Genomic DNA, 25,942 nt, shown 5'->3' with positions numbered 1-25,942 from the left:
CCTGCTCTCTGCTTGGCCTCGCGTTACTTCCTCTCTTCCTCCTTCATGTCGGCTTTCGTTAGGGTCTGCATCCGGGACGCCGAGGCCGGTTCCGAAGTGGAGGGTGGCCGCTTTCTTTCCCTCACGCACGCTCTTAGCCCCTAGACGCCATTTACAGACGGGTCGGTTGCGGTAGAACTTCCCCGCCCCCACCCGATTCCCCTCACGGGAGAGCGCGCGCCGCGCCCAGGGAACCAATCAGCAGCCGCCTTAGGTAAGGGGCCCGTGAGCCCGCGCGAGGCTCGCGCACCGCAGGGGGAGGGGCGCGCCGGCAGGCCCCGCCCCCTTGACCGTACAACTGCTGCTCCGACGTCCCGCGAGTGCGTGGAACTGAGTAGGGAGCTGGCAAGTGCTCGTTAAATACCGGGTTGGCGGGATTTGGGGTGGGGGACACAGTAATGTGGAAGTAGAAACGTCTCGTTCTGGGAGACCGTAATAGATCCTGCAAACTGTCCATAAAGTACTGAAGAGGTCCCTCCAATATCGTGTGAAGAAGTACTTAATTTCTGGAAATAACCTCATAGAGGGCCCGTGAACAGATTTTTAAATATTAGCGCGGTCCTCCAAATAATGTGTAAATAGAAGCTTGAGTTGTGGGGTTCCCCGTGGGAGGCCTTGTAAGCCAACGTCCTGCCCACATGGAGGAGCCTGTAAACATATGCTTACTAGGGAGTCTTAGAAAATGTAGAAATAGACTTAAATTTGGGGGTGGGGGTGCCTCGTGAGGGTGGGCATAAATACACAGGAATCGGGAGTCTCCCCCCAAAATTTACAAATAGGTTCTGGGAAATCCTCGAAGGAAGTGTGTGAAGAGATGCTTAACTACTGAGGAAGCTCTCCAAAGAATGTGTAAATTAGACTCTTAATTTCTGGGTGGTCACCATTCCTGTAAATAGACACTTCAGTAGTTTTGGAGGAATCCCCAAACGGGCCTGGAAATAGCATTGGAGGGCTCCAGAATAAGGAGCAAATGGACTTTATTTGCAAGGGAAGGGGATCCTCATGGTGTGTACACAGACTGGGGCGGAATCCCCTTTGAGGCATGAAAACAGACACTTAAGCACTGGGGAGGTTTTCAGAATATTGTGTAAACAAAGATTTAATTGCAAGGGCGGGAGGGGTCCCAAGTTCTGGGAGAATCTCCATCAGAGAGTGTAAGCAATCATTTAAATGCTAAAGGAATCATTTTCCATAAGTGTCTGTAAACAGACCCCTGTCCTCTGTCTGGGAAGGCAGTCTTCAACCCAGTTTGTGGCTGGGGGAGAGGTCATGTAGAGCAGTGAGAAAACTAGACAAGCTTCTGCCTGGTTAGCAAAATCACTCCTGCATCCTGTAAACAGATACTTGAGTTTTGGAGAGTCACAGGGACCTGTTTATGTCATTATGTACTTAGGTGGGGGTGGAGAGGATTCATAGAGTGATCTAACAGGCACTTAAGAGCTAAGGGAGGGTCAGCATACTTTCTGTAAAGGGTCAGAGAGTAGTTATTTTATGTTCTGCAGACTGTACTATCTGTCTCAACTACTAAACTCTGCCACTGCCATAAACAGTTTGCAATTGATGGATGTGGCCCTGTTCCAATAAAACTTCATATTTACAAAAAGAGAAGGCAGACCAGATTTGGCCTGCAGGCCACAGTTTATGAACCTGACCTCTGAGCTAGAGCAGATAGCCCCATAGAGTTCGGAAAATAGTTAAGTACTCAAAGACCACCCTAGAATGGTGTGTAAACAACTGGGGAAACTCTCCCTAGGGACGTATAAACAAATACTTAAATGGTGGAGAGTGGGCTGTATAGGTAGCCATACATTATGTAACATTCCAAAGAGATTAAGCACCGGTGTGACCTTGAAATGAAGTGAAATTGAGAGTGTGAGGGCTCGCAGACCTCAGGAATGGGAAACAGACAAACATTGTAAGGTAGTGAGATACCAGGTGAAAATAGGCTCTCGATGCTGGAGCCCTAACCTCACGTATTCCAGTAATAGGCAATCAAAAGAATAGATGTTGGACTGAGGACCATGTTACTTATATGTAAGGAAATGCCTTCTTGCATTCTGAGAAGAAAAATATCCCCTTTTTATGTTAACCTGCCCCTTTAAGTTGTATTTATGTTGGAGCATTTCAATAGCTGGGATTAGTTTTAGCTACAGGTAAGAAGTAGAAGTATATTTGTTTCTCACTGCCTCCAGAACTAGGCAATTCAAGGTTCATAGGGGACCCCTCCAACCTTGTGTCTTGTTTCACTATGCCTTCCATTAAGTTGCCTTATAGCCCAAGATGGCTGCTTGAGCGCCAGCTTCCACACATTCCTTCCAGCCAAGGGGAGGAAGGGGCAAAAGGCTTGTGCCAGCATCTGTGAAGGGAAGTTTCTGAAAGTGCCAAACCACACTTCTGGTGTCATACCACTGGCCAGAAAGTACAGTCATGTGGCCACACCTCACTGCAAACAAGAGTGAGAAGTGTGTTCTGGATAGCCATGTACCTAGCACAGAACTGAGGGTTTTACTTTTTTGGAAGAAGTCAAGAATGGGTATTGGGAGCCAGCTGGCAGTTGCTGCCACAGAGCTCTCTTTTGAAAGAAAAGTCCTTCATATAGTCAAGGGTACGCCAAATAGACTGGGAAGAGACTCTCTTCATCCTGAAATTCCCTCATCCCTCTGTAGGTGACCATGTCTGAGTCTGGGCACAGTCAGCCTGGACTCTATGGAATAGAGCGGCGGCGACGGTGGAAGGAGCCTGGCCCTGGTGGCCCCCAGAATCTCTCTGGGCCTGGTGGTCGGGAGAGGGATTACATTGCACCATGGGAAAGAGAGAGACGGGTGAGTATCTGGACCGAGGAGCAGCACTCACGTATCCATCTGTTACACCAGTGTTTTTTGAGCACCTGCCATGTGCCAGGGACTAATCCAGATGCTGGGGACATACCTATAAACAAAACTGACTGCCCTCATGGAGTAAGAAGGGGTGGAGAGTGAGAAAGGGACTGTTTTAGATGACGTGGTCAGGGAAGACTGCTCTGAAGAGGTGACTTTTGAGCAGAGACCTGAAGGAGATAAGGAAACAAGCCATGCCAAATTCTGAGTCGAAGAGCATTCTATACAGAAAGAGGCCCTGAGATGGCCTGAATCTGGTGTGTGCAAGGAGTAGCCAGGAGCCCAGTGTGGCCTCAGTGAATGAGGAAGGACAGAGAGTGATAGGAGAAAAGGTCAGAGAGGTAACTGGGACCAGATCATGTAGGACCTAGGAGGCCTTGCAAAGAGCTTTGGATTTCACTGAGTGAAACTGGCATTGGAGGGTTTGAGCTGAGAGGTGCCATAAGCTCGTGTTAAGTAATAACAGTGACTGTTACATACTGAGCAGCAGACAGTGTGCTGGTGCTGTGCACAGCACTTTACATCTTTGGGTTTTCCTACACCCTTCAGCTACCCCATGAAGTAGAACCTCTGATCTGATTTTCACCTCAGAGGTGAACTTGCCCAAAGTCACAGAATCAGTAAGCTTTGGGGCCAGGATTCAGATCCAGGTCCAGCTTACTCTGAAGCAAAGCATCATTCTACCTGCTGTAGCCTTTGTCTGGGAATCAGGAGGCCTGAGTTTGTGCACAGGCCCTGCTTCACTGTTCTGCTCTTGTGCTTAAGTGACTCACTGCCAGAACCTGCCCCAGGTTCTTTAGGGCCCTGCCCACCTCGGAGAAGTCTGGCAGGGTGAAGGTAGGTAACGGTTGGGACCAGTTTCTGAGCTATAAAACTGTGCACACGGAAGAATAATCTGCTCACAGTGAGCTGGGCTCTTGCTTGCTCCTTCTCTTGGGTCACAGCATAAAGGAGAACAGGTACTCTCTCTTCCTTCCACGTACATCTTTCTGAGGATTGTTACCATCTTTCTACACCTACAGGTTTAATCCCTGAACAAGCAACTCCCAAGTCTCCTCTTTGTCTCTGACTTTGCTCCTGGGCCTGGCAGCCCCCTGACTGACATGTGGGCTCCTTACATCTTCCATGTCCCCTGCTGATCTCAGCATCTTCCCACCATTTCTCCTCCCATATCAGTGACAACCCACTGGGCCTCATCCTGGACACCTCACTCTCCCCTCCTGCACTCGTCAGACACCAGTGCTATACATGCACTGAATATGTGCCTCCTGAACACATCTCTCCATCATCTCCTCTCCATCATCTCCTCTCCACCCTCACAGCATCCATCCCAGGTACAAAATTAGCATCCCAAATCCCAAATCCAACATGATGCTCAAAGGAAATGCATATTGGAGCATTTCAGATTTCCCGATTTGGGACGCTCAGCTGGTAAGTATAATGCAAATACTGCAAAATCTGAAAAAAATCCAAAACACTTCTGGTCCCAAGCATCTCAGATAAGGGGTACTCAGCCTGTATCATCCACTCCTTTCTGGCTTACTGGAAGCTCACATCCTCTCCTTGAAGAAACTTTTCTTCTTTTCAAAGCATTTTTGTATCATGTTTGTTCTTCACCGTGAGCCAGTGAAGTGATCAAGGTTTACTTAAGTGTCCTCAATATATTGGTGAAGAAACAGACCCAGTGAGGGGCCAAGACTCTCCCGAGGTTGCTCAAGGAACCAGAGAAGGAACAGGACTCAGACTCAGGTTTCTCCCCGCTCTTAAGCAGATTGGAGGTGAGTCAGGGAGTCTCGAAGAGGGCAAGGTGTGGGAATCAGTCTGTCATCTTGGCTAGAGCAGGAGCGGGGCTGACGGGGAGAGGTGATCAGGATAGCAGGTGCTGTCAGCAGCTCTCAGATAGTGAGCACCTGCCATGTCTCAGGTGCCATGCTGGACAGTTTACAAGTTCTGTCTCCTTTCATCCTTATGATAATCCTGTGAAGAAGGAATTCCTATCCCCGCTTGCCAGGTGAGATAACTGAGGCATAAGTGAAGGTGGTTCCTTATTTGCACCCACCTTTGTACCCCGAGGCAGTACCAGGTTTGAACTCAGATCTGTGTAGCTCCAGAGTCTGAGCTCCTTTCTACCTGTGCTTATTATCTAGCAGAGGCAGCTAAACATAATGGCTGAGGATATGGTTCTAGAGCCAGGCTGCATGGGTTCAAGTCCTGGCTCCATTGCTTTATTGGCTGTGTGACTTTGGGCAAGCTGCTTAACCTCTCTGGACCTCAGCTGCTTCATTTGTAAAGTGGAGTTAATAATAACACCTATCTCATAGAGTTGGTAGGATCAAGGGAGTCCATTGAGAATAGCAGGTGACATAAAGGCTATCTAGAATGTCCGGAGAGCCAGGGAGCCATTCCTGAGTAACTGCCCTCCCTCACCACAGGATGGCAGCGAAGAGACAAGCACGTCTGTCATGCAGAAAACCCCCATCATCCTCTCAAAACCTCCAGCAGAGCGGGTGAGCAGGGAAGAACCTCCAGAAGGAGGGAGGAGGGGAATGATGAGGGAAGGGATCACCCCCATTGACTGAAACCTTCTTGCCCCATAGTCAAAGCAACCACCACCTACAACGGCCCCTGCTGCTCCGCCTGCTCCAGCTCCTCTGGAGAAGCCCATCGTCCTCATGAAGCCACGGGAGGAGGGGAAGGGGCCTGTGGCCGGTACAGGTGCCTCTACCCCTGAGGGCACCGCGCCACCACCTCCTGCAGCCCCTGCACCACCCAAGGGGGAGAAGGAGGGTCAGAGACCCACACAGCCTGTGTACCAGATCCAGAACCGGGGCATGGGCACTGCCGCACCAGCAGCCATGGATCGTGAGTTGGGGCTGAGCAGGGTTGGGTTGGGAACCAGCAGCCCCTCACACAGACCTTTGCTGCATCGTCTGTCTCCTTTCTCCTGTCTCCAGCTGTTGTGGGCCAGGCCAAACTGCTGCCCCCAGAGCGCATGAAGCACAGCATCAAGTTGGTGGATGACCAGATGAATTGGTGCGACAGTGCCATTGAGGTACTAAGGGGCCCCTCCTGCCTGAGCTTCCCCAGGTCCCAGGTCCCATAGCCTCTGTCCCTCCACTCCTACCTTCAGCTCTTGGTAGGAAGCACCAGAGTTGACAGCTTTCAGGCAAGTGCAGCTATGAGAATCAGAAAGTTCTTACCTAACCAGAGCTGAATTTCAACTAGCCATCTCCTGAACCCTGCTGCAGTACCTTTCCTGTTTGAAATTCATGCTCTCCCAATGTTAACTGTTCTGAATGCCACTCCCCAGATATCACCCCCCTCCATTCCAGCAGCCCCTGCTCTAGTTCAGACCTCACATTCCTGCATCATCGTTCTTACCTCTAGTTTCTCAGTCCTCATACTCCCTCTCCTGCTGCTTTTCTTCTCCAGACTTGTCACATCATACCCCTGCTCAGATTCTCCCAGAGGTGTCCCCTCCCCTTCCCCAGCGCCTTATGAGGACAACCTCAGGCTCATTTATTACCTGGCCATGTCACTCTCACATGGATGTCAACTGGGGAGTTTAAAAAAAAAAAAGCCAGTGTCCAGACCCTACCTTTCAGTACTGTCAAGTAGAACTTTCTGCAATGATGAAAATGCCCTATATTTGCACTATCTAGATGGTAGCCACTGTACCCATATATGGCTTTTGAGCGCTTGAAATGTAGCTAGTACAACTGAAAAACAGAATTCTTTTTTTATTTTTATTTTTTATTTCAGCATACCATGGGGGTACAAAAGTTTAAGTTACGTATATTGCCCTTGCCCGCCAAGAACAGAATTTTTAATGTTAATTTAAATAGCCACATATGATCAGCACCTACCTGTGAACAGGGCACACCTACGTAGTCTGATGTGTTAAAGCACATTAAATCCTGGTGTGACCCAGGATTCGCTTTTTTTTTCTTTTTTTTTTTTTAATTCTCCAGGTGGGTCTAAGGAGCCACAGCCACAGTAGTTCAGGACATAGCTGTTTTCCTTGAGAAGAGTCTCTTACACCCCCTGGTGGTGAAAGTCAGCAGAGCTGGTGACCCAGAGATGGTCTCAGATTTCACAGACAGCATTAACAAATGTTAAAAACAGGGGAAAGGCGGTACATGGGCAACGTATGTAACCTGCAATTCTGTATCCCCCATGACAATAAGATGAACTAAAAATAAATAAATAAATAAATAAAAAACAAATGTTAAAAACAAAACACAAGCAAGAGAGCCTGGATAGTCTGATCTCCCTTTTCTGCACACCAGTCCTTTTCTTGTGCTTCCCCGTGTTTTCCCAACCAGCCTGAAGCAGGAAGCCTCCCAAGAGTCCACTAGAGTAGCTCTCAACTTACTGGGTCCTGTTTTCTCTAACCTGCTCTTCTGTTCTGTGCCTCTTATCTGCTCTTCCCCAAGATCACATTTTCCTTTTTCCCACTGTGTTCTGACCTCCTTTTAGCTTCTTGAGTATGCCAGGCTTTTTTCTACTTCAGAGTTCTTATAGATACTGTTTTTTGTGCCCAGAACATTCCACATAACCCTACCATGACAGAACAGAGGCCCTGTGCCCAATTTAGGAGATTGCAACCGTAGAAGTTTTTATTCATATCTGATAAGGCAGATGGGCGAGCCACAGAGGTGTCTGGGGTCCCCCATCTCACTCCAGCCCCAGTAACTGACAGATTTGTGAGGGTCATATTCCGCTATCTTCCCACAGTACCTGTTGGATCAGACTGATGTGTTGGTGGTCGGTGTCCTGGGCCTCCAGGGGACAGGCAAGTCCATGGTCATGTCATTGTTGTCAGCCAACACTCCAGAGGAGGACCAGAGGTGAGGGGGGTATCACATAAAGGTTATGTGGAGGCTAAGAGAGAGGTGGGCACCCACCATGGGCAGGGGCAAAGTGGGTCTGGGGGTTACAAATGGTGTTACCAAAGGACTTTGGGAAGCTGCTTTTCTTCTTAGGTCTCAGTGTCTTCATGAAATGAAGATGATTATGGGCTGGACAAAACCCATGTAGTTTCAATGCAACCAATCCTATTCCTCCTTCCCTTCCTGCCTTGCCCCAGGAAATGGTACAGGCCTCAGCCAGGAGGTGGGATGATACAGTCATTAAGGCTTTGGATTTAGGGCTATGTCAGGCTCAGCCCTGCTACTTAATCAGTTGGTTGACCTTGGGCGGATCACTTCACTGCCCAGTGTCCCACATCCATATGAATTTTTGGAGGATAAAGTAAGATCAGGAAGGTGAAAGTTAACGAGCACCTGGCACAGAGCAAATACAGGATGGTGGCTGATATGATCAAGGAAATAGAGTGGGGAAAAGAGATCTGGATACAGGGAGTGGGTTCGATACCAGCCTCAGCCCTGCTGTGTCACCTTGGGAACTGGCTCTACCTCTCTGGGCCGGGGAGGACCAGGCATGAGGATTCCCTGGTCAGAACAACATTCTTGAGTAAAGATGGGATATGATTAAGAAAATAAAGAGAAGCTGTGCGGGATGACTCAACACCTGTAATCCTAGCACTCTGGGGGGCCAAGGTGGGAGGATTACTTGAGCTCAGGAGTTCAAGACCAGCCTGAACAAGAGTGAAACTCCGTCTCTACTAAAAAAAAAAAAAAAAAATAGAAAAATTAGCCAGTCATTATGGCATACACCTGTAGTCCCAGCTACTTGGGAGGCTGAGGCAGGAGGATGGTTTGAGGCTAGGATTTTGAGGTTGCAGTGAGCTCTGATGATGCCACTACACTCTACTCAGGGTAACTGAGTGAGACTCTGGCGGGGGGGAAAGGGATAAAGTCACAGGAGCAGATTTTGGGGAGGGGAGAGCTTAAGAAATAGGGCCTGAAATGGGGCATTCTCGAGAAAGAAAAGGAAAAGGGATTAGGGAGTTGGGGGAGATTACAATCTAATTAAGGAAGAATCAGAATGGGGAATGAGAAGGGCTGGTAGCCACTTCAGGTGGTAAGAAACAGACTCAAGTTATCTTTAAAAAAATAGGGGTTTATGGCCAGGCGCGGTGGCTGATGCCTGTAGTCCCAGCACTTTGGAATGCTGAGGTGAGAGGGTTGCTTGAGGCCAGGGGTTTGAGGCTGCAGTGAGCTATGATCACACCACTGCACTCCAGCCTGAGTGACAGAGCAAGACCCTGTCTCTAAAAAAAGGAGCTGGGGGAGGAAGGGAAGGTGATATTACACTGGACTCCACATACAGGCATCAGGAAGTTCATAACCCCCCCAACAGTGTATGCAGAATTTTATGTACATCTGCAATCGGACTTCTAGGGAAAAGGTCCATCCTTTTCACCAGATCTCAGAGGGAGCTGATGGAGACCCAGAAAAGGTTAAAAAAAAAACAACAAAAAACCCCACTGTTGTAAGAATCTACATTCACTAAAACCAGAGCTGTGAGGATCCTCTGCTTCTCTCCCAGGGCAGCTCCATCCCCCCTCTTCTCTGCTCACTCATGACTTCAGCTCATCTTGGTTTCACTTTGGAACAACTCCAGCTCTCTCAAATAACATTCTTTCCATTTCAGCTTTCACCCCCAACTGGCAAAATTTCCCCATGGCTCTGGATTCCTGGACTAGAGAGAATCCTATTGGCTCAGCTTGTCTTTTTGTCCACCAACTTTGGTACCAGCTTTTTTCATCAGGTCTCATGGGTGTTACCTCCTGATTCTATTTATAATTCATCCGTTTGTCCCCTCCTTCATCCCCACTTCCTTGGTCCAAGCCATTAATATCTCCCCTGGAGGATGCCAAGAGCCTCCTATCTGGTCTCCCAGCTTCAGTTCAATTCAACAAATACTGTATTTAATGCTTACTGTGTGCCAGGCACTGTTCTAGATGCTGGGGATACAATGGTATATATAACTAAAAAAAAATCTGCCCTCATGGGGCTTATATTTTAATGGAGAAGAAGGGAAACAAAATAAATATGTTATTTGGCATGTTAAAAGATGATAAAACTGGGGAAGAGGTTATAGGGAGGGGTGGTGGGCTAGATTATAATTTTAAATAGGGTGCTGGGGGAAGGCCTCACTAAGGGGCACATTTGGGAAAAAACATCCTTGGAGGAGGTAGTGCATTCCAATTAGCGGGAATGGCAAAGCCTCTGAGGTGGGAACTTGCCCAGGGTATGCAGAATAGCATGAGGCTGGGGAGCTGGTGCAGAGTGAGTGAGCAAGAAGGGGAGTTGTAGGAGAAGAGGTCAGAGAGCCAAAGGGAGACCCCATGGCACTGGGTCTTGTAAGCCCATCTCCACTCTTTCCATCTTACAGTCCTCGCCACACTGCAGCAAGTGGGAACTTTCAAACCAAAATCCAATCCTGTCACTGCTCTACTCACATCTAATCAGGGGCTCCTCCGGGTTTACAGGCCAAAGCCCCAGCTCCTTACCATGCCCCACAAGGGCCTATGTAGCCTCTGCTTGCTCCCAACCTCCCCTGGCCCCCATCTTTCTGCTCTTACCATACTGGTCCTTGATTCCTTGTACAAACCACCTGTATTCTGCCTGGTGTAGCCATTCTCCAAGTTCATCCCCCTCCTCTTTCACACCCCACCCCAACCCCCGCCTGATTGACTCCCTCTGTCTCTCTCACCCTTAGCGTCATCATTTTCCTCTTCAGGGCCACCCTTCCCTGCTCCACCCAGTAAGTTGCATGCCTCTGCCTTCTAACACCCACAGTTACTGATTTCTGTTGATTTATAAGGTAGACCAGAAGTTCCATGGAAGCGGAGACTTTTTCTTATTCACTGCTATATCCTGCTATCTGGCAGATAGGAGTTTTTCAGTATAATGTTTGTTAAGCGGGAGGATGCCTGATCTGTGTCAGACAACATATTAAGCATCTCTGGGAACTAGACATTTCCCTTTGAGAGGTAGGTACTATTCTGATTTTACAGGCTGAAAAAGATAAAATCACTTTGTCCAAGTTACAGAGTCATTAAGTTAAAGCTGGTGGTTTAGGGCAAGGCCCCCCTCTGCTTGCTTTGCCCTCGTATCCCTAGCACCCAGCACAGGTAGAAACGAGGAAGACATGCCTTACGGGAAAAACTGGGAACCAAGACACCAAACTACCTCTCACCATGGGGGTGGAGGGCTTTCAGTCCTATATTTCCAGTGCCTGGCATCTCGCAGGTGCATTGGTAATTAATAGCTAACAATTATATATCACTATATATCAGGCACTATTCTAAGGGCTTTATGTATATTAACCTCACAGTAATCCTAAGAGATTTGATTTCCTTATTTTACAGATGAGAAAACTGAGGAGAAGGAGGTTAAGGAATTTGCCTAAAGCCATATGGCCAGGAAGAGGCAGAGCTGGGGTATGAATCCCAGCAATCTAGCAGAGTTTCTGCTCTTAAACTCCTCAGTCTACTGGCTTCATTAATGGAGCTAATTAATCTATGTATGGGTAGGAGTAAAGTCATCTGATAGAAAACCCATCCCTGCCCCAGACATGGAGCACAGATGGAAGGCTTAGTGAGCAGGCAAGGAACCACGTTTCATGTGCTCAGTTCTGAATCTTTCTTTGGGGATGTCAAAGGTTAAGAACTAGAAATCTCATGCACCCCCACGTGCTCCTCTCCACAGGGCATATGTTTTCCGGGCACAGAGTGCTGAAATGAAGGAACGAGGAGGCAACCAGACCAGTGGCATTGACTTCTTTATTACCCAAGAGCGGATTGTTTTCCTGGACACACAGGTGCCAGCCCCCCACTTGCCCCACCCTGCCCATGCTACATTCAGCCCCGTCCTGGGATATTTTTAAGTCAGAACCCTGCATGGATTCCCTGTGTGTCCACTGACACCATGGGTGCCCTTGAGCAAGTTGTATCTTTTCTTGGCCTTTAGTCTCTTCTTGTCACATTTTGTCCCCATCCCATTCACCTTCTGCAAAATAGCCTTGTAGTGCTTAAAAGTGTGGGCCCTGGAGTCTGTTCAGATCCTGCCTTTTAATTTTTACCAGCTGAGTAACTGTAAGTAAGTTTTAACACCCTTAACTTCAGTTTTTCCTCTGTAAATAGGTATGATAATTGTACTCAGCCTCTCAGGAGTTTCATAGATGCCATAGAACCCTCCAAACAAAGTGCTTGGCCAGGACCTGGCACAAGGTTATTGCTGAGGCTTGTCACTGTCATTAGAACTGAGCTGTCATATGTTTGCCTGGCAGTTTTCCTCAGCTTCTCTCTTGCTCTCAGGCTAAGTCCAGATTCCTCAGCCTGGCGTTTCAAGTTGTGTAGCTTGACTCCTTCAGACCGTCTCTCCTCACCCTCTGGAGCAGCCACCAGCGCCACCGCCACACACACCCCCACAAGTCCTCGCTGTGGTCTCTCTCCTCTCTGGGCTTTCCACATCCGGTTCTCTTTACCTGAAAACACCAACGAACTGTGCAGCTGTGGTTCCTCAGTTTTTTTAAGTGGAGAAAACCATATTGCGTACATCACAGGGTTTTTGTGAGGTTTTAATGAATTAATACAAGTCAAGTCCTAATGACAGCACCCGACACAAATTAGGTGCTAAATGCTCTTAGCTATTCATATTTATCAGTACCAGAGTCTCTCCCCTTGCCTTTTTGCCTGGCTAATGCCTCCTGCTTCCTGAAGATTCCTCTGGGGAGTCTTCCGAACTGTTGCCCACGCACACCTCCCTTCATAGCACGCGATTTGCACAGTCTCATTGCCACAGTGTACACTCCTACTCCCCACCTGCCTGGAGCTCTTCGGGGCAGGGCCCTGCCTCTGTGGATCAGAGATACGGCACAGGGCCTGGCCCATAGTTCGTGCTCGTAGTTGGTGGAACAGAGTTCTGGTCACTGTGGCATTGATGGCACACACAGTAGAAAACCTGCAAATGTGACATGAGGCCTGTGTGCCAGGCCCTGTGCAGGGACCAGGACCTAGAGACAAATCAAACCAGCTGTGGGCTGGATCGGAGACCCATGAGGGAGAGGACAGAAGTTAACAAAACCAGACAGAACAGAGCACTGCTCACATGTTTGGAGATTTAGAAAATGAGCAGTTGTGAAAGCCCCTTTCTAAAAGAGTTTCACTCACTGTGGTAAGAAGTCAATAGACTATCAAGTTAATTTAGCTCTTGTAGTTTTTCAATTGACAGTTTCTTTTAAAAAAAAAAAGTTTGGTGTAATATTACAGCTTTTTAAGAATTTGTCTAGCAGGTTTTCCAGTCCTCACTGGAAGACCACTCCCCACAATGAAAACTTCAAAAAAAAAAAAAGTGAGCTCACTACCTATTCTTTTATATGCACCGATGCAATTTTTAAATCCTCACCAATTTTCACACTAATCATTGTTATCTGACCTAAGTAATTATTTTAGTAAAGTTTTGAAAGCATGTGAAACAACTAACAACAAAAAGAGCCCTTAAGTGACATAACTCCTTCAAGTAAATGTTAAAGTTATTAGCACTAGGAAATTTCTTCTCTTTGGGCATGAGGCACTTGAGAGCAGCGATGATTTGTAAAAGAGCTGGGGAAGTGTATCTGCTGTAAAATTTCTTTTTTAGCTTCCTCTTGCTGACTAACTGCTGATTAGAAATTGCCTGCTTTTGTTTCTGACCCGTTTTGTCCTGAGATAGGCAATGTACTTGCCCTCAGCATGTGGAACTTGGGTAGCTGTGACCAGCCCCTTCCCTGACACTCTCTTCTCTTCCTTGCTCCAGCCCATCCTGAGCCCCTCCATCTTGGACCATCTCATCAACAATGACCGCAAACTGCCTCCGGAGTACAACCTTCCACACACTTACGTTGAAATGCAGGTGAGGGAGCCGAGCCAGGCCCTGGGGGTGAGGTTTTACACCCCCAAGCCCAACCTCCCAAGATCTGTGATGGAGAGCTGGGTATGGGTCGTTGACTTAGTTTCTGCTTCATAAGAGCCCCGGGTGCCCCAAGGGCTGCAGGAAGAGGGCAGCACTGAGAGTTAGAACTGGCTCAGCTCCTGGGTCTGGTCCTCAGGCAAGTTATTTCCTGCCCACTCCCCCTTTAAGCCTCAGCATCAACCTGTGCAAAATGGGGGTGATAATTCCTACCTTTCTTGATTTAGGGATGGCCTGTAAGGGAAGTGCCAGCACAGTGCTGGGCACATAGTTACTGCTTAAAGGGTCTGAGGCCCTTGCCCTATGACCCCTGAGCTGAGTCCTAGGATTAGTGACCCCAGTCTGGGCAAAAGGGACCCTCAACTATGTTGTCCCTTCCTACCCACAGTCTCTCCAGATTGCTGCCTTCCTCTTCACGGTCTGCCACGTGGTGATTGTCGTCCAGGACTGGTTCACAGACCTGAGTCTGTATAGGTGAGGAGCTGGGGGAACGGGAGGAGTGGGGCAGGAGACAGGCACAGAGACTGAGCCACTGGCCCAGGGTCTCACAGGTTTTACATAGCAGCCAGAAGGACCCTTTTAAAATGTAAGTTGGGGCCAGGCACAGTGGCTCAGGCCTGTAATCCTAGCACTCTGGGAGGCCAAGGCCGGTGGATTGCTTGAGGTTAGGAGTTTAAGAGTAGCCTGAGCAAGAGTGAGACCCCGTCTCTACTAAAAATAGAAAAATCAGCTAGGTGTCATGGTGTCCGCCTATAGTCCCAGCTACTCGGGAGGCTGAGGCAAGAGGATCGCTTGATCCCAGGAGTTTGAGATTGCAATGAGTGATGATCACACCACTGCGCTCTACCCAGGGCGACAGGGTGAGACTCTATCTCAAAAAGATAATAATAATAAAATAAAATGTAAGTTGGAGCAGTCAACCCCCTAAATCCCCCTCAAAGTGCGTGCGTGTGCATGCACACACACACACAGCCCTCCACTGACTTTACATATTTATTGGAATAAAATCCGGAGCCTCTCCCTGGCATGGCTTGCAAGGTCCTACACCCTTTGGTCACCTTGCTGACCATTCCCACTGCTTTGCCTCACTGTCTTCATTAAAGCCGTAATGGCTCATGGCTGTTCCTCCTGCACCTCAGGACCTCTGTGCTCATCTCTCAGCTGGAAACATGCTTCTATAGATCTTCTCAGACTCCTTCCCTCATACCCTTCAGGCCAACCTCAGGCTTTCCCTGACCGTCCAACATAGCATCCCTGTTACTCTCGCCCTTCTTCCCTGCTATGTTTTCCTTCATTGCACTTGCCTTTCCCTGTCAGGCCGTTATAGCTCTCCTTATGATCCCTCTCCCCCGTTAGAATGTAAGCCCCAGGAGGGCAGGGTCCCCAGCGCCTCACACAGTACCTGGCCCAAGATAGATATCTAGTACAAATTTGTTGAATAAATAGCATGAGGAGCTGGCTTGTCTGGTCCTTGGAGTTCTATTGTCCATCTCTTCCAGGCAAGCCTGCCGTACTATTGGTACCCTGGCAGGCAGGAACAGAGAGGGAATCAGAACCTGGCAAGAGTCCTGCCTGAAGCAGCTGCAGGTCCCAGAAATGCCCCCAGACAAGACTGGCACAGGGCCCAGGGAGAAGGAAGGGACGGGCGCTCACAGGGAGGGGAGAACTGGGATCAGGAGGTGGATGTCTCCAGAGTAGGCAGCCCTGCATTTGAATCCCATCTCATAGGGTATGTGTTTTCTCTCCTCAGTTCCTCATCAGCAGAACTATTTTGCCCAGATCAAATGAGTTAAAGAATTTAAAGCATTCAGCATAGTACCTGGTACATAGTAAGCAGTTGACCAATGAGAGCTCACTATTCGTGTTAGTAACCCTGGGGATGGGGGAAGCTGTGGGCCTGGCTAACAGCAAAAAAGACTCGCTGGGGAGCTAGTCGTTCCGACCAGATCTGAGAGACTTAATGCTGAAGCACCCCCTCCCCTCCTGCCATCGTCCATTGGGATTCATTCACCTCTAGGCGTGCCAGGCGCTGTTCTGGGCACTAGCGATATGGATGTGAACAAAACATAAGTCAGATTGCCCTTGTGGAGTTTAGGTTCTGGTAGCGGCATTGCTCGGGCTGGCACATGGCAGAGACCTGTTTTTAAACTGTTGTGTGTAGGTGAGCCCCTCAGTGTAGGTGAGCTCCTTGGTATAGGTGAGCCCCCCTCGGTGTAGGTGAGGCCCTCTGTATAGGTGAGCCCCCCTCGGTGTAGGTGAGCCCCCCTCGGTGTAGGTGAGCCCCCCTCGGTGTAGGTGAGCCCACCTCGGTGTAGGTGAGCCCCTTGAAATTGTGGACAGTGTTTTGTGTGAGGAGAATGTCTACCTATTTTATCAGATTCCATTATCCCTTAGCTTAGATTACAGATTTATTTCATTTACTTTTATATATTTGAAAAATTATTTTTAAATAGCATAAGCTAAAAACTTAATGTTCACCCAAAAACCTGCACACAGATGTTTGTAGCAGCTTTATTTGTAATTGCCAAAACTTAGAAGGAACCAAGATATTTCTCTGTAGGTTGAATGGATGAAGAAACTGGTACATCCTGACAATGGAACATTCTTCAGTGCTAAAAGCAAATGAGCTATCAAGCCATGAAAAGACATAGAGGAACCTTAATTACATATAATTAAGTGAAAGAAGCCAATCTGAAAAGGCTACAGACTATATGATTCCAACTATGTGACATTCTGGAAAAGACAGAACTGTGGAGACAGTAAAAGATCAGTGGTTGCCAGGGGCGAGAGGGAGGGAGGGAGGAATGGGCAGAGCACAGAGGATTTTTAGGGTAGTGAAACTACTCTGTATGGTACTATGATAGTGGATACTTGTCATACATTTGTCCATGCCCATGGAATGTACAACAGCGAGAGTGAACCCTAGTGTAAGCTGGTGTGTCAGTGTAGGTCATCGGCTATAACAAATATACCACTCAGGTGGGGCACGTTGATAGTAGGGGAAGCTGTGCCTGTGGTCAGGGGAGGGGTTGTTTAGGGACTGTGCTCTATGCTCAATTTTGTTGTGAATCTAAAACTCTAAAAAAAAGTCTATTTTTATTTATTTATTTATTTATTTTCGAGACAGAGTCTCACTTTGTTGCCCAGGCTAGAGTGCCGTGGCGTCAGCCTAGCTCACAGCAACCTCAAACTCCTGAGCTCAAGGGATCCTCCTGTCTCAGCCTCCCGAGTAGCTGGGACTACAGGCATGCGCCACCATGCCCGGCTAATTTTTTCTATATATATTTTTAGCTGTCCATATAATTTCTTTCTATTTTTAGTAGAGATGGGGTCTCGCTCTTGCTCAGGCTGTTCTCAAACTCCTGAGCTCAAAGGATCCACCCGCCTCGGCCTCCCAGAGTGCTAGGATTACAGGCGTGAGCCACCGCGTCCGGCCACAAAGTGTATTTTTTAAAAAGAGGATAAACATAAATAGTACTGTTGACATAAGTCCATGGCTTGGTGTTTGAGAGGGTTGTGTCTGAATTCTCTCAAATTGTGTGAGAACGTGGTCTGTATGTGGCATTTTTCTTACCATGGCTGTGGGATGTGGGCTACAAATGCAAAAACCACAGCCTCTCACCCTAAACCCCAAGGTTCCTCCAGACAGCAGAGATGGTGAAGCCCTCCACCCCGTCCCCTAGCCACGAGTCCAGCAGCTCATCAGGCTCCGATGAAGGCACGGAGTACTACCCCCACCTGGGTGAGCGGCTTTCTGGGGGCTGGAGGGGTAGGCAGGGGGAAGAATGAGAGGGTGAAAGCCGGGAGCACTCTGGGGAAGTGGGGAGAGAGAAGGGAGAAGTGGGGAATCTGGGAGGAGCATTTCTGAGAGTTGTGAGAATAGTCAAAAAGGATTAGTCGCTACTTCCTCCCAGGTTCCCACTGCCTCAGTCTGACCCTGGCCACTGAAGGCATGACTCTTGAGTTTGGTCTGACTCCATGATGGAATGGGACAGGCCCCAGGTCTGACTGTTTCTGGGTCCCTGGCATCTCCCACCACAGGGCTAAGGAGATGAGTGTTGGGTGAATCCCGAGTGGCCCCCGTCCACGTGTTCTCCCTCCTCCAGGCTTTGCACACGCCATTCCTTTGCCTGCTGTGTGCTTTCTCTGTTCTACTTCTCTTCTGCAAAGATCTAGTTCATTTGTTAGCCCTCACATCAGACTGGGGGCTCCTTGAGGGCAGAAACTAGATCTGCCTCACCCCTGGGTCCCCTGCATTACCCTGCACAGAACCTGTTGCTAAAGTGAAGTTACATAAATATTTACACAGTGATCTGAACTCAGGGGTGAGGACAGATCTTTGAGGTGAGAAAGGGGAGTTTATGAGGGTGAGTGCCATCTGCCTCACAGGGCCTGTCTCCTCGCACCCTCAGTCTTCCTACAGAACAAAGCTCGCCGAGAGGACTTCTGTCCTCGGAAGCTGCGGCAGATGCACCTGATGATCGACCAGCTCATGGCCCACTCCCACTTGCGTTACAAGGGTGAGGATTTCCAGATCACCCCCGAGCTAGTGAGCAGCTTCCTAACTCCTGATCCAGTCCCATGGCAGAAGCCCCCAGACTAGTTTCCTGACCCTGCCTCGACTATCAACTACCCCCATCCCTCCCAACCTGCAATATAGTACCTGCAAACTAAAGCATTTTCTTCTCCAGGTACACTGTCCATGTTACAGTGCAATGTCTTCCCGGGGCTCCCGCCTGACTTCCTGGACTCTGAGGTCAACTTGTTTCTGGTGCCCTTCATGGACAGTGAAGCAGAGAGTGAAAACCCACCAAGAGCAGGTACAGTGAGGCCACACAGGAATCTGGTTCATGGGGAGACAGGTCCTGGCCTGGTCAGGTAGAGACGCGGGCCATGCTGGTCTAGGAGGTGACATGGGCTGCCCTGGTTTGAGAATGGTGTGAACCCACCTGGTCTGAAGGAAGACTCTGGCCTGTCCCCAAGGTGCTTGAACCCTTTCTTAGGAAAAAGTTTCAGAGTCACAAAAGTACAGGAAGAACTGGGCCAGGGCTGAGTGAGGTGCTTCTTGAAACCCAGGATGCTATTAACCGGGAGGGAGACCCTCTCCTGGCAGTCTGTCCCCATTATCCTCCCTGCCTCAACTTTCCAGGACCTGCCAGCCCGCTCTTCTCCCTGCTGCCCGGGTATCGTGGCCACCCCAGTTTCCAGTCTTTGGTGAGCAAGCTCCGGAGTCAAGTGATGTCCATGGCCCGGCCACAGCTGTCACACACAATCCTCACTGAGAAGAACTGGTAAGAACTCTTCACAGAAGGGGTCAATCTGAGGTCCCCCTACTGGCGCAGACGGAAGGGAGCTTTCAGAGATCTGTGTGACCTCGTTGAGCCCTTCCTCTCCAGACCTCAGGCTCCCTTTCCCAGAACAGTGATGATTGCTACCATCTTGTAAGCACCTCGCCCAAGCTAAGCAATGTGCTGTTTCCATGGGACTTGGAATCCTCCTGATTACCCAGCGGGGTATAGGTCTTGTCACAGATTTTACTGGTGGGGAAATTTAGGCTCAGAGAAAGGTGTCACGTAGCAAGGTCACACATCTGTGGTTAGGTGCCATTTGATTGCTGAGAATAGGACCAGTGAGCCCAGTTAAGCTTGAAGATTTATTCCAAGGACGTGGTCACAGAAATCATGGTCTTATAGGAGACAGGAAGCAGGAAGCCATCAGGAGCCACAGGAGCTGCACTCTCCAGCTCCCCCTGGGTAGCAGGGCATCAGTGTCCCCGCTCATTTTCCTCCTGTGCCTGCTGGCTTTCTCCCCCTGCGTTCACATGGCCTTGCACTGCCTCCCCAGCCCCCACGTGACTCCTGTGTCCAGAACCCGCAGCAGATGGGTCCACGTCTGCCTCATCTTATATCAATCAAAAAGAAGCAAATTTTAAAGAGAAATAGCTGTCCAGGGTCTGTTTGCAGTCAGCTGTGGCCAGAAGGGTGCAAACACAGCAGCAGGAAGCCACTCAGGGCACCTGTACGGAGGTGGCATTCAGTCTCAGCAGTACTCCTTTCATTGGTGTAAACTAGGGCCCAGTGGGAAGAGGAAGAATTGGGAGGTAGAAGATTGCGCAGCTGCTGTTAGATGTTTCCCATTGTCACAAGACTCTGGAGGGAGGTGGAGATAGAACCCGTACCCACAAAGGCCAGCACTGAGTGCAGTGGGAGAAGTTCAGACTGCAAGGTGGGGATTTGAGGTCTTAGTCCAAGCCCAGGCACTTTCAGCTTCACTTAACCTGGGTAAGCGACGAGAAGCAGGGCCACCTCCCATCAGTGTTGGCGACTTCCCTGCATCCCAGTCAAGGAGACTGGGCTCCAAGAGGCTCAGAGTCACAGCTCAGGTCATGTCCATGGGCCTCGGTTTTCCTCCCTGTGCGGGACCGGTGCTAGGCTGACTGCAGCCCCAGCCAGGGCATCCCTGACTGTTGACCTCCTCTCACAGGTTCCACTATGCTGCCCGGATCTGGGACGGGGTAAAAAAGTCCTCTGCCCTGGCAGAGTACAGCCGCCTGCTGGCCTGAGGCCGAAGGGAGGAATGTCATGCAGGGAACCTCCTGAGTCTCCAGTGGACGGCGAGGGAGCACACATGTCCTTCCCCCGGTGGGGTGGAGAGTGGCAGCAGGCCTCATGGACGAGGGATCATGACCCCCGCCCAGAGACATGAGGTGTCCAGGGCCAGGTCCCAACCCTCAATTGGGGGCTGTTCAGGGGGTGACTTTAAGAGATCCCATCCCCAACCTGAGACAGGACAGCCCATCCAAAGTCCCCCACAGGGGCAGGCAGTGGGAGGAGTCTGAGTGGTCACCAGGAATCCCAAAATCTATCTTGATCTTCAGGGACAGAAGAAACAGGTCCCTTTTCGCTGACTCTAAGCCCTTCCCTACAAGGTGAGGCAGAGTCTGGAGAGCTCTTTATTGGAGCAGATCTGGTGGTTCAAATAAACACAGTCATACAAACCTGTTGTCATGTTCCTCTTACTCCCCTCTACCCAGTGTGCTGTCCTGGGAAGCAGGGAAAATCTGAGATCCAGCCCTTGTGGATGGATTATCCCTTGGCTGATGACCTTGAATGAACCTCCCTCGGGGACACATTCACAGTGGGTCAGAGAGTTGTCAGGAGCGAGTGGAGACCAGTCTCTGCTAAGCAGGAAGCTCCTAGAAAGGGCTGTTCTGTTTCCTGGGATGGCATCAAGCCTCCCTTCTTGGATAGGAAGATACACTGTTTGGCTAAATACAGTGACTACCCTCATGTCTTCTGCTCTCAGTTGAAGACAATTACCTGCCTTTGGGTTAAATGACTGGTTAGATAAAATGCCTGCTTTGGGTTGAAAGGACAGAACTTTTCCTTAAATGTAGTACTTACCCTTAGTTCAAATACCACACCTTGCCCTTACTGACAGTGCGTACTGTTGGTTAGACACGGTGGCTTCCTTCCCTTATAAACCTCATCTACTCTGGCTTAAAAACAGCAATTCCTACCTTTAATTTAAATCTAGAATGTATGGTAGCCTCAGTTAAATATGCTTTACAGATTGATAAAGTACTAACCCGTATCTGCTCAGTTAAATACAGTACATGGTCAGTTCCGTGTTTCCCAAAGTACTCTCCAAATTGGCCTTGCCACCCCAAATTAGTCCTCACGAACAAATCATGCCAATCCACCGTTCAGTAAAGCAGTTCTGGTCCAGCCAGCTGAGTCTTTTGTCTACCCGCTAGCACCGCCCCCCCCCCCCATGCCACTTCTTCATCTCCTTGTCCCCCCTGCTTTGGGCATTCTCATGCCACCCTGGTGTTCCATGGGATGGGTACCCCGGGGCCTTTCGAGAAAAAAGCACGACTGAAGGGGGCGGAGTGCAGTGAAGAAAGCACTCAGCAGGCCAAAGAAGGTTAGCCCCGAAGTGAGGTGTCTATACAAGTCTCTCTAGAGGGGCTGAGGTCTGGGCGGTGTGACACCCAGGGCAGGCTTTGGCGCTGCCACCTCCGGACTGACCTTAGGCAGGAGCCTCCTCTCTGGCCAGTATGCCAATGTTAAGGCAATCGTCAAGGCCTGCTGGAGCTGTGACTTTACTGCCCTGTCACAGAGAAGCTTCTAAATCCCTTGCCCCACTGTCCAGTCTGTGTAGAAACCCTCTTAACTGCCCTCCAGCTGGGTAATTGAGCTCTTCCCTGCCTTGTCAAAACATCTGTCGAAGTCCCATCCCCACCCCTGCTTCCCAGGGGGTCTGTCTGCTGGTTGACTTGGGGTTGCCAGAGCAGGGAAGGTGGGGGCAAAGGTGTAAGACCCAAGGCAAGAAAGCACAAGACAGCACGTGGCTGGGTCCAGGAGAATTGAAGCTTGAGATTCTTCCTTCCCGTCCCCTAACACCATGCAGCTGGAAACAGGTAGAACCGTGTCCTTCCGGTCCTTCCCTGCCACCTCTAGCTGGTCTAGGATCAGGGCTGACATTGATTAGATTCACTTGGGATCTTGTGGTCGGTGTTGTCAAGGGAGGTCTGAATCAGCATGCTCTGGGTGGCCATGGCAGCCACGTCGACCGTCGTGTGAAGCGTCTGGCAGATGGTGGTGAAGGAGGTGCTGCAGGAGGTGGCCACGGTGCCTAGAATGGGTGAAGCCTGGCCTACCTTTTCCACCACCGTGGTGACCTTGGCCCATAGGCCCTGTACTGCCTCTAGGATTTTGTGCAGGGGCTGGCCCATTTGTTCAGCCAGCTTGACAAGGGAGTTGTGCTATGGCAGTAGCCTTCCAGAGGGTGTCTGAGTGTGTTTAGGTCTCATGCCACACCCAGTATGCCTGGCACGGGGCTCAGGTTGATGCTACAGGCCACTGTGGCCACCAGCCAGGTATGCTACTGCACGGAGGCCTTCTCTAGGATGGGCTGCAAGATGTTGGGCATAGCCACCAGGAGCGCCTGCCGCCTGTGGCTCTCCCCTTCATCTCCTCCAGCAGGTGGAAGTCCCCCTTGCCCAGTTCAAACATGGAGAGTAGGAAGATCTTGGGATCCTTCACGCCTTCTACCGCAGGAAACACGAACACTGTTCTATCAGTTGCTACTCTGGAGCAGGCAGGGTACTGCCAGGTCCTGACGGCTGCCTGGGCTCAAGCACTTGTTACGAGCACAGCACTTGGCTTAAGAATGCCAGCCCTGGAGCCAGACCCCCTGAATTCAGATCCGAGCCCTGCCACCTATACCCGTGTGGCCTTGAGCACGTTACCAAACCTCTCTGACTTGTTTTCTTAACTCTAAAATAAGATGATAATTATCTACCTCCTAGGAGGGTAGTAAGTTGAGCTCACGAAAGTGGTGCCTGGCCTGTTAGATGCCATCAGTCATCCACGGGTGTTGGATCTGCATTGGGCACATGGCATTTGCAACGCTCTGGCTTTGCAGATACATGAGCCGATACATAACGCTTTTTCCCTTAATACAAGCAATTGGCCTCTTGTCACCAGTGACTGAGAAGTGCCGACTGTCAGGAAATGGCAGCTGTCAGCATTATTTCACTGTGGGGCCCAGTTTGGTTACACAGTGTAACCTCGGGGACCCCCTTTCCCACTCTGGGCCTCTGCTAGAAGACGAAGGGGAAGGGGCAGGCGATCCTTCAAAGATCCAGCCACCCCAGCCCCCCAGAGTCTGCGCCTGACCCTCAGCTCTGCTCACAGCCATCCTGGATCTGGCTGGGCCCACTGTCCTCAGAGTAGGTGCTGAGCGGCTGTGGGGAGTGGCAAAGTCCTTGTCCATCTGGGAGCGGAGGAAGTAGAAGCACTTGCCCTGCTGCAGGGTCCCACAACCAGATGGTGACGTTGGGGTACTTGGGGTGCGGGCACAGTGTGGGGTTCACGGTCATTTCCACCATACCCATGCAGGCTGAGTTGGGGTCTTCATCTTGTAGCCCCTCAGGGTGTTGATGGGTCAACTTGCTTGAGCCTGTGCCCCTGGTAATGCCAGTGTCCAGCCTGGCACTCTCCAGGGAGAGAAGTGTGGCCTGCGACTTGGCAGCTGCTGCTGGCACGTTGCCCACCTTGAGGACCTCCGTCAGAGCTCTGGCCTCCTCTGGCGACAGCGTCAACATCTTGAACTGGGCCTGGCAGGGCTTTGCTTGCCATGGGCTGCCTGATCCCTAGTTCTCTGTCTTCAGACCTTGGTGACCTTCAACAGGACAAGTAAGGGCGTATTTTCACTCTGGGTTGCCCTGTCCAGCTCCCTCTGCGTGTCTGTCATACGTTTTGTGTAATACAGCTGCTGCCTTGGCATCCACTTTTAGGTCCTAAGTTGTCTGAAACCCAGTCATACCTTGTCCTCTGGGCCTAGTAAAGACTTCCCTTCCCCTTGTGGTCGTTTGCAATATAGCCCCCTTGTTCCTCATCTCACTGGCCAAAAATGTAACACATCCCACAGTGGCTGACCATGATCAAGCCTAACGGTCAACATCAGGCCATGCGAATTTCCCCCTTCCAGCATGTTTTCTTTAAAATAGCTGATCCACAGCACCCTACCCCATGGGAAAGCACCCAAGGATTAACACCCCCGGGCCTTAGTAAAGGCATAGGCCACAGGTTCCTGCCCTCGTGCTCGCTCTCCTGCCCACTGGCTAAGCTCCCTGCTACCTCAGACTCCCCATCAGCCTCCCGTTGGCACCCCTAACCTCTGCCTCTGAGTAAGAAATTTCTTCTGTTTTATGCATCTTCGTTTCACCTTTTTGTTGTCTCACCTGACACAGAGCTGTGAAAGATGATCATAGGAATTGGGTCATTGTTGTCATACCCAACTAAATCAGAGTTGAGGGGCCCGGGGAAAAAGGCACTCGTGGTATATACAATGTTGCTCTAGAAATGTAATTCTCTGCAAGTCCAGCTGCTGAAACTGCCTGTTATAACCTGAAACTAGTTTATCTGTAGCTACTGAGATATCTGCTGCAACTCAAGGACTAATTTTGCCCACACTGTCACCCACCAGCCAGAGCTTGCCAACTCCCCAGAGCTGTACTAATACCAGTGAACTTTCTCTCAGGACCACATGTAACATGCCTCTTTTTTTATAAAACCTCCAACCTTCTCTTTGTTCTTCAGGCATCCCAAAGACCACCTGGTCTGTGTGTATGCCCCCAAATGCAATTCTTTTTTTTTTGCAAATAAAGCATTAAATTTAGAAATTCTTCTCTACATTTTTATTTTTACTTTGACATACATAGTGTCGGAAGTGGAGTCAAAGCTGATTAACCTTGGGGAGAATCTCCAGCCCTTGGAACTACAGCATGCGGTGCCCATACGGGGACCCTTCGAGCCCCTTCTCCCCTTAGACAGACTCCCGAATTTGGCTGAGTTCTGTTTTATTTGGGATTTGGTGAGGAGAAGTCTTTCCCCCCTGTTTGGGAGATCTCCTGTTGGGGAGGATTAATTTCCTACTATTGATTTCAGCTGTGAAGTTTGGACCTCGAGGTTTGGATGAGGGGATTTTTCCCTTCATTTGGGGAAGGCTTATGGTCCTTCCTGCTAAGTATGTATTTTATTTTCTGTCAGTGTTGTGTGTTTTGTTTGTTTGTGACATGGTCTTGCTCTGTTATCTGTGCTAGAGTGTAGTGCCATTATCATATCTCACTGCAACCTCAAACTCCTGGGCTCAAGCCATCCTCCTGCCTCAGCCTCCCAAGTGGCTGGGACTACAGATATGCACCGTGCCCAGCTAATTTTTTTTTTATTTCTTTTCTTTCTTTCTTTCTTTCTTTTTTCTTTTTTTTTTTTTTTGTAGAGATGGGTCTCACTATTTTGCTCAGATTGGTCTCAGACTCCTGGCCTCAAGCGATCCTCCTGCCTTGGACTCCCAAAGTCCTAGGATTATAGGCGTGAGCCACTGAACCCCTCGACCAGTGCTTGTGTTTTAATTTGGCTTTTGTACATTTGGCATTAAACCAGATCAAAACAGGTTCTCAGAATTCAAAGGATGCCAAAATAACCCCTCATCAGGGACTCCAGCTGGTTATATGCTTAAACATTATGATTCATTATCACGTTTTCTTAGCTTAATGGGCCAAATATACTAAAAATGACCTGGAATTATAGTGGCCTTACTGGGGTTCCTTGACCTCTCTAAATTAGTTTATCTCAGGAATAAATTAGAAATCTGAGG

General features: G+C 49.5%; 1 protein-coding gene and 1 non-coding gene across 5 annotated transcripts; both read left to right on the top strand.

The window, feature by feature from the left end:
* On the top strand, positions 1 to 20,772 carry SMG9 (SMG9 nonsense mediated mRNA decay factor). 4 transcript variants are annotated; one of them, XM_069457093.1, is made up of 14 exons: positions 1 to 253; positions 2,706 to 2,861; positions 5,348 to 5,422; positions 5,513 to 5,777; positions 5,870 to 5,967; positions 7,653 to 7,765; positions 11,537 to 11,648; positions 13,625 to 13,720; positions 14,166 to 14,251; positions 17,413 to 17,519; positions 18,190 to 18,297; positions 18,469 to 18,597; positions 18,927 to 19,068; positions 20,261 to 20,772. In XM_069457093.1, exons 2-14 carry the CDS (start codon positions 2,712 to 2,714, stop codon positions 20,337 to 20,339), a joined length of 1,560 nt encoding a protein of 519 aa, XP_069313194.1. In that variant the 5' UTR covers positions 1 to 253; positions 2,706 to 2,711; the 3' UTR covers positions 20,340 to 20,772. The 4 variants fall into 4 exon arrangements, with proteins under 4 accessions (XP_069313194.1, XP_069313197.1, XP_069313195.1 ...); XM_069457094.1 differs by lacking the exon at positions 1 to 253 and adding an exon at positions 305 to 406; XM_069457095.1 differs by lacking the exon at positions 1 to 253 and adding an exon at positions 449 to 499.
* Positions 13,088 to 13,149, top strand: LOC138375174 (U7 small nuclear RNA). Its single transcript, XR_011231432.1, has one exon. It is a non-coding gene; the product is annotated as a U7 small nuclear RNA (small nuclear RNA).
* Positions 20,773 to 25,942: the final 5,170 nt, after the last annotated feature.

The sequence above is a fragment of the Eulemur rufifrons genome, chromosome 24, assembly GCF_041146395.1.
Source record: "Eulemur rufifrons isolate Redbay chromosome 24, OSU_ERuf_1, whole genome shotgun sequence".
Taxonomy (NCBI): Eukaryota; Metazoa; Chordata; class Mammalia; order Primates; family Lemuridae; genus Eulemur; species Eulemur rufifrons.
The sequence above is the reverse complement of the archived record's forward strand: the minus strand, read 5'-3'. Positions and strand labels throughout refer to the sequence as shown.

Excerpts from the sequence above, each read along its gene's own strand:
- SMG9 (XM_069457093.1), top strand. The coding sequence starts at position 2,712 with ATGTCTGAGTCTGGGCACAGTCAGCCTGGACTCTATGGAATAGAGCGG. Across the intron at positions 5,423-5,512 it reads CAAAACCTCCAGCAGAGCGG|TCAAAGCAACCACCACCTAC; the intron begins GTGAGCAGGGAA and ends CTTGCCCCATAG. Across the intron at positions 18,598-18,926 it reads TGAAAACCCACCAAGAGCAG|GACCTGCCAGCCCGCTCTTC; the intron begins GTACAGTGAGGC and ends TCAACTTTCCAG.